Here is a 7,836-nt window from a genome sequence, read left to right as displayed (position 1 = left end):
AGCGGTTGAACTTGCCGGTATTATGTAAGGTTTTGTTTTGTGCATCGAAACAACTCGTGATGTTTTGTTTTAGGTGAAATGGAGTGAGAATGTTGAGAGGATTCTTTGCATAAATTAAGAGAACTTAATCAAAATGCCAAAAAATGGAAACCCTGCAGTAATAATAATAAATAAATTTATCAAAAATCCAAACATTTCCTACAAACAACTTTTTTTACACAACTATCACTTAACCATGAAATGCTGGACCGTCCGCTGCGTGAATGCCATTGCACTCAAATGATTTTTTTTTGTGAGAACAATCGGCAGCTATTTGGCTAGCACATGCCGGCTGGTTTTAGATCGCACCATTTGGTTCGGTTTTGTTTGGAGGTGTGTTAGATAAACTTGCGTAAGGATGGCAAACAGCTTGAATGAAAGAGATGCGATGAATGAGTTGTTTTTGGCACGGCCTTGTACGGAATGTGACCTTTTATCACTGCTGGGTTGGATGTCGCACAGCACAGATGGCGATTCAGAGTTGTGAGTTGTAAAATTCCTTCCATGGGTGACGAAGGTTTTGTTTATCATATTATTGTTTTTGAAAGATATGAACCACAGAGTAATCCAGAGCAACCAGAAAAAATATTTCATTTTTTGGCTTCATAAGGTTTGCTTGTAGCAGGCGTGCGATGTAATGTACCACAAAGTTCAAGAGGCTGCACAGTGGGCGAAATGGAACCCAAAATCGGACTTAATTGAACGCGGCTGGTTCCCTGGTATGAATAATAGTGTTTCTTATGTAAAAAAATCCGGGGAATCGATTGGTGATGGTTTCATCCACCGCACGAAACGGCAAAGGGTCCATTTTGCCCCAATTCCCCATTTTTTAACATTTTTTCTTGAAAATCGGTCTGTATTTAGAGCGGAGGTTTTATGCGGCCTTCCGAAATGCACTTAACTTATGTGAAAACGTCCCAGGAATCCAGTAAAAATAAACACTTGCACCGCAAAAATCATCTAGGGTCCATTTAACCCCAATTCCGCTATAAAAGCATTTTTGGCCGTTTTCAAATGTTAGGTCAGATTTTAAAAATCTGAAAATATTTTTATCGTAAAGATCAGACAATTTTACATAAGAATGACGATTTGCACTTGAAAGTTTGACACATTTATGTTGATATAGAAATTAAACTAAATAAAAAGATTGAAGAATCACTTTTGGGCCAATTTTCCCAAACGCAGAATAAACTGCCTTTCATATACATTTTATTTTTATCAACATAAATGTGTCAAACTATCAAGTGCAAATCGTCATTCATATGTAAAATTGTCTGATCTTTACGATAAAAATATTTTCAGATTTTTAAAATCTGACCTAACATTTGAAAACGGCCAAAAATGCTTTTATAGCGGAATTGGGGTTAAATGGACCCTAGATGATTTTTGCGGTGCAAGTGGTTATTTTTACTGGATTCCTGGGACGTTTTCACATAAGTTAAGTGCATTTTGGAAGGCCGCATAAAGCCTCCGCTCTAAATACAGACCGATTTTCAAGAAAAAAATGTGAAAAAATGGGGAATTGGGGCAAAATGGACCCTATGCCGTTTCGTGCGGTGGATGAAACCATCACCAATCGATTCCCCGATTTTTTTTACATAAGAAACACTATTATTCATACCAGGGAACCAGCCGCGTTCAATTAAGTCCGATTTTGGGTTCCATTTCGCCCACTGTGGGCTGTAGTAACTCTGTGTTACTCTATGTACGAACTGAGTGCACCAAAATGAAATGTTTTGTTTTAGTCATTTTTTTTCAAATAATATCTTTTAATGATAAAAAGTAGATTTTGTAACAAATGATTTCCTGTTGAGACAAATTTAAAAAAATAAATTTTGCTTTTATTGCTTCAAACCCAAACCCAAACCCAAACCCAAACCCAAACCCAAACCCAAACCCGACATTTAACTAAAATCCAATTCCTACTAGAGATCCTTAAGCAAAACTTATCAGTGTTGCCAAGCTCAAAACATACGTTGCCAGATCGATTTAGTCAGCTTAGACCAGTCTACCTATTCAAGGTCTCTAATTCCAACTGCTCATTCAAACAATCTTCCAAGAACGCAGCCAAATATCACACTCTCCCTTCGGAAAAAACGCTTCACAGTAAAATCATTCTCACATTCACCGTCTCTCCTTTCATCGGCGAATGATTTGACGTTCCTTTGCCAAACCCAGGGAACCAAAACAAATTCGGCTTGCGTTCGGAGCGGACGTGTTTTCAAGCCTCTCTACTCCTCGTAGGCTTAGCAGTGACTTGCCAGTCTTGTTTTTGTAGTTGTTGGTGTGCCAATCCGGGTTTGAGTGATAAGGTGGGTTGAGCAGCGATAATTGAAAAGTTTTAATGTTGTAATCCATCTTTTTAGATTGTTCATTAAGTTCGGAGACAATGGAGGTGGACGGCAATACTGTACTGGCGAGATCGCTCAAAGAACAGGTAATTAGCAAGCTAAAATTGGACATGTCTCTTTTAAATCAGATTTATTCGTCGATTAAAAGGATTCAACACTACGCACCGGATAGATGAGCTATTATCTAATTACATGATACGTTTTACACGACATGCAACATGTCCATGCCTAAATTTAGCTTATTTATCTTGCCATGATAGCCGGGTAGCAATGAACTTTGGAATTTGCTAACTGTGTTTATCTGGTGCTGGTTTTTTAATGGCCAATAATCTGACCTGTTTCTGTGTATCTGCGATAAACTTGCTTGAAAGAAAAAAGGAAATACAAAACACTTGTAATCACCTTGTTTTATTCTTATCAGGGCGTCGAGTATGTGTTTGGAATCGTCGGGATACCGGTGATAGAGCTCTCGATGGCGATGCAGGCCGAGGGGCTCAAGTATATTGGGATGAGAAACGAACAGTCTGCCTGTTATGCTGCACAGGTAAGTCGTCAATCTTGAAAAATAGAATGAACTCTATGCTTTTCTCAATTAGGGAAAATATACCCATTTTCGTCACACTAGGCTATTCTCGTCACTTTGCAGTTAGCCGCCATTGTTTGCTCACTTATATTTGAGCCATTCATTACTTTGAAACAGTTAAAAACACTTCATGAAAGCTATAATGCATAATTAAATTTCTGAAAAGGGTATACATACCATACCAAACAGCTTAGAACACCATACGCGGTGCCCGTGCTGTATCAAGAAGGTTGTTCCATGTTGCTCGGTTCTGGGCTGCAGCTCGCCAGTCTCCTAGGTTGCAGATCTTTCTTAGGTCCGCCTCGATCTGATTACCCCATCGTGCACGCTGCGCTCCTGCTCTTCGGCCAGTGCCGCCATCCGGTCGCGCGCGGTCAAAGAGCATCCTGACAGGATGGTCTTCGTCCATCCTCGCGACTTGGCCGGCCCACCTGAGCCTCCCGATTCTCGCTAGGGTGACGATGGTCGGTTCTCCCAGCAGCGCGTGCAGTTCGTGGTTCATGCGCCTTCGCCACTCGTTCTGAGCTGTACGTACTCCACCGTAGATCGTTCGCAGCACCTTCCGTTCGAAAACTCCAAGGGCTCGTTCGTCCTCTTGCCGCAGCGTCCAGGTCTCGTGGCCATAGAGGGCAACCGGTCTAATCAGTGTCTTGTACAGGGTCAGCTTCGTGGCGCGTTGCACTCGATCAGATGTCAAGGTTTTCCGTAATCCAAAGTAGGCGCGATTCGCGGAGTGGATACGAGTCCGGATCTCTAAGCTGGTGTCGTTGTCGGCCGTTACCAGCGATCCCAAGTACACGAATTCGCTCACCTCCTCCAGCACATCGCCATCCACAGCTAGAGGGGTGAGTCTTGGGGGGTCAACGTCCTTTGAGCCCCTCCCTTTCATGTACTTTGTTTTCGTCGTATTCATGACCAATCCAATTCGTCCTGCTTGCGTCTTTAAGGCGGTGTAAACCCTTTTCACCGTCTCTAGGTCTCTCGCTATAATATCAATGTCGTCCGCATAAGCAAGAAGTTGGACTGTCCTGTTGCAAATCGTGCCTCTCGTGTCTATACCCGCTCTTCGCACAACTCCCTCAAGTCCGATGTTGAACAGCGCATTGGATAAGCCGTCACCTTGTCGTAACCCTTGATGCGATTGGAAGGGGTCCGCTAGCTCCTGCCACTCGCACGTGACACATCACACGATCCAAGGTAGCCTTGATCAGCCGAGTCAGTTTGTCCGGAAATCCGTTCTCGTGCATGATCTGCCATAGCTGTTCGCGGTCGACTGTATCGTACGCTGCCTTGAAATCGATGAAGATGTGATGTGTGGGCACGTTGTACTCACGGCATTTCTCGAGGATCTGCCGGAGCGAGAAAATTTGGTCCGTGGTGGCCCGAGCGCCAGTAAACCCCGCTTGATAGGGGCCCACGAACCTCCGTGCGTACGGTGTCAGCAGACGGCAGAGGATCTGGGAGAGGATTTTATAGGCCGCGTTGATAAGCGTGACGCCGCGGTAGTTGCCGCAGTCCAGCTTATCGCCCTTTTTGTAGATGGGGCACACGACACCATCCATCCATTCTGCTGGTAGTTTCTCCTCCCTCCAGATCTTAGAAATCACCAAGTGGATCGCCCTCGCCAACTGCTCTCCTCCATATTTGAAGAGCTCACCGGGTAACCTATCTTTACCGGCGGCCCTGTTGTTCTTCAGCTGCCTGATCTCCTTCTTCACCGTCTCCAGATCAGGTGCCGGGAACTGTTCGTCGGCAGCAGGCGGTCCAAGTTGGGCTTCAAAGCCGTCTCCATGCGCTACATCGCCGTTGAGGTGCTCGTTGAAGAACTGCTGCCACCTGTTCAACACCTCGCCTTTGTCCATAAGAAGGTTTCCCTCGGCGTCCCGACAAGTGTTGGCTTGCGGCGCATAGCCTTTGCGGGACCGGTTAACTTTCTCGTAGAACTTACGCGTCTCGTTCTGCCGGAACAGCTGCTCCATTTCGGCGCGATCGCGATCTTCCAGCTGGCGCTGAAAAGGGTATATTTAGCCTAAACCTTTGTAGGGGAAATTCTCGTTAGATTTTTATACGCGCAAAATAAATTGGAACGATGTTTTTGGTTTGATCAAATTCAGATCACATTGATCATATTGAGATCAGATTTCCTTGAAAAGGTCCTATAAGCTATTGTGTTTTGTGTTTTTATAGGACCTAATAAAAAAGTCTAGATCTGTAAAGTTATACATGGAGAAAACTTGGTTCCCAAAATCGTAAACAAGCGTTCATAAAATCCGGAACAACTAACAAAGAGTTCAAGTTCCATGGAAGGTTTCAAAATAAATGTAACATGCGAAAGAACATTTTTTTCATGACCGAATTTCATGAACGCTAATTCACGATTTTGGGAACTGATGTTTCTCCGCGTAGGCTCATTCAGACATCCTTATTTGGATTGGTAGAGTTATGGGCTAATAATGTCGAAGATCAGATCTTTTAAAACGCTTTCCTTTTCAGGCCATCGGCTATCTCACCGGCAAGCCGGGCATCTGTCTGGTGGTATCCGGTCCGGGATTGCTGCACGTTACCGGTGGTATGGCCAACGCCCAGGTCAACTGTTGGCCGCTGCTCGTCATCGGTGGATCTACCTTCCAGGATCACGAGGGAATCGGTGGATTCCAGGAGTGCCCCCAGGTTGAGCTGAGTCGCCCCTACTGCAAGTACTCAGCTCGACCTGCTGGAGTGACGCTGATTCCGCAGCACGTCGAAAAAGCCGTACGGCTGGCTTGCTACGGACGTCCGGGAGCGGCTTATCTGGATTTCCCTGGTAATCTACTGTTGGCTCGCGTCCCAGAAGAAAAGGTTCCGAAACAGTACGCCCATCCGGAACCGCCCATTGCGTTTCCGAGCGAGAAGTGTGTCCGCCAGGCGGCGCACCTGTTGGCGAATGCAAAGCGACCGTTGATCATCATTGGGAAGGGAGCGGCTTACGCCAGGGCTGAACTTCATCTTCGTCAGTTGGTGCACCAGACGAACTTGCCATTTCTGCCAACGCCAATGGGAAAGGGAGTCGTTCCGGACTTGGATCCGCAGTGTGTGGCTCCGGCTCGGACTTTGGCTTTGCAGAAGGCGGATTGTATTCTGCTGCTGGGAGCTCGCTTGAACTGGATGCTCCACTTTGGACGAGCTCCGCGGTACAGCGAAGGAGTTAAGATCATCCAGGTTGATCTGAACCCGGAAGAGCTGCACAACAGTGTGCTCAGTTCGGTAGCTGTTCAGTCGGACATTGTTCCGTTTACGGAGCAGCTGATTGATGAACTGGCCAATATGCATTTCACGTTTGATAACAAGAACGACTGGTGGGTCGATTTGAGAGCCAAGTGCGACAAGAATCGTAAGATCGTGGACAAGATGGCGCAGGACGTGAAGGTACCGTTGAACTACCATGCAGTGTTCCACCATCTGCAGGAGTTGATTCCGAAGGACGCGATCATCGTCAGTGAGGGTGCCAACACCATGGACATTGGGCGAACCTTCCTGCACAACAAATGGCCCCGGCATCGGTTGGACGCTGGAACCTTCGGAACCATGGGCGTTGGACCTGGATTTGCCATTGCAGCTGCGCTGGTCTGCCGTGATCGATTCCCTGGAGAGAAAGTGATCTGCGTTGAGGGTGACTCTGCATTTGGCTTTTCCGGAATGGAGATCGAAACGATGATGCGTTATCAGCTGCCGGTTGTGATCGTGATCGTCAACAACGGAGGCATCTACTCCGGTTTCGATAAGCAAACTTATGATGACATGCGATCAGGAGGTGACCTCACCCAGGTGTAAGTATCCATTAATCAGTAACAACGACACTTCTTCTAACCTTAACGATATCCATAGAACCCCACCAACGGCCCTGGCCGTCGAGACGCACTACGAGGCGATGATGGGCATGTTCGGTGCGACGGGCCACTTTGTGCGCACCATCCCCGAGCTGCAGAAGGCCGTGAAGGAGGCGCTCGTCCTGACCGATCGGCCCACCATCATCAACGTGATCATTAGTCCGCAGGCGGACCGCAAGCCCCAGGACTTCCAGTGGCTGACCGAGTCGAAGCTGTGAGCTGGGGGAAGCAAGGCGATGTTTTGTTTTGGGGAAGAGAAAAAAAAGTGCGATGCACTTTGCGTTTATTACTTACAAGACTATAGAAAAGCACATTCAAATGTTAGTATTGTCTAAACAGGGGTTGACTGGTGGTTTAGGTTTTGAAATCATGTTATAAGGACAAATAAATGCGTATTTTTATTCATCTATCTTATGTTTAAATTTCTGAGAATCCGCTGGTCTACTTTTACTCCGATTTTTAATTTCTTGATACATAGTGACGTGATGGGAACAACGGCGTCTATGCAATGTGTCTCTAAACCCGCTACAAATTTCCGGTGCTTGAGGAGGGATTTCCGGGAAATCAGCTTTAGGCAAAAAATTTGATTCCTGATCATGAATTCAAAGTTCATTTTTCGATATCGATGCCCGATTTGATGACGGGCTCAAAGTTCCGGAAAAAAACATGTTATTCTTCAAAAATTTAATAACTCAGCCTCTAGATTAATGTTACAGCTAGAACAAATTTTACTCATTTTTGAATGACGTGTTTTCTTTAACATTGGAGGGTTACTCTTTAAAGTGTACCAATATTCCACAATGTTGCAGAACAGACAAAAACATAAATGTTGTAGTATAAACAGATGGAAAAGTTGATTTGAAAATGTGATGAGTTTGACCATTATTGACTAGTTTTTCATAATTTTTTAACTCCTCAAACTTAATCGTGTGCTTTCGAATGTATTTTTTTTCGGAATTTGGCATAAGAATGACCCTTTGGTCGTTTGTTATGGCTG

At 45.3% G+C, this 7,836-nt stretch overlaps 1 protein-coding gene across 1 annotated transcript; it reads left to right on the top strand.

Annotated features, from left to right (window-relative positions):
- Window positions 1-2,207: 2,207 nt before the first annotated feature.
- On the top strand, window positions 2,208-7,248 carry LOC6047102 (2-hydroxyacyl-CoA lyase 1). Its single transcript, XM_038256081.1, has 5 exons — window positions 2,208-2,351; window positions 2,406-2,476; window positions 2,812-2,934; window positions 5,467-6,779; window positions 6,838-7,248. Exons 2-5 carry the CDS (start codon window positions 2,429-2,431, stop codon window positions 7,055-7,057), a joined length of 1,704 nt encoding a protein of 567 aa, XP_038112009.1. The 5' UTR covers window positions 2,208-2,351; window positions 2,406-2,428; the 3' UTR covers window positions 7,058-7,248.
- The last annotated feature ends 588 nt before the right edge of the window (window positions 7,249-7,836 follow it).

This window comes from Culex quinquefasciatus, chromosome 2 (genome assembly GCF_015732765.1).
Source record: "Culex quinquefasciatus strain JHB chromosome 2, VPISU_Cqui_1.0_pri_paternal, whole genome shotgun sequence".
Classification (NCBI taxonomy): Eukaryota; Metazoa; Arthropoda; class Insecta; order Diptera; family Culicidae; genus Culex; species Culex quinquefasciatus.
The sequence above is the reverse complement of the archived record's forward strand: the minus strand, read 5'-3'. Positions and strand labels throughout refer to the sequence as shown.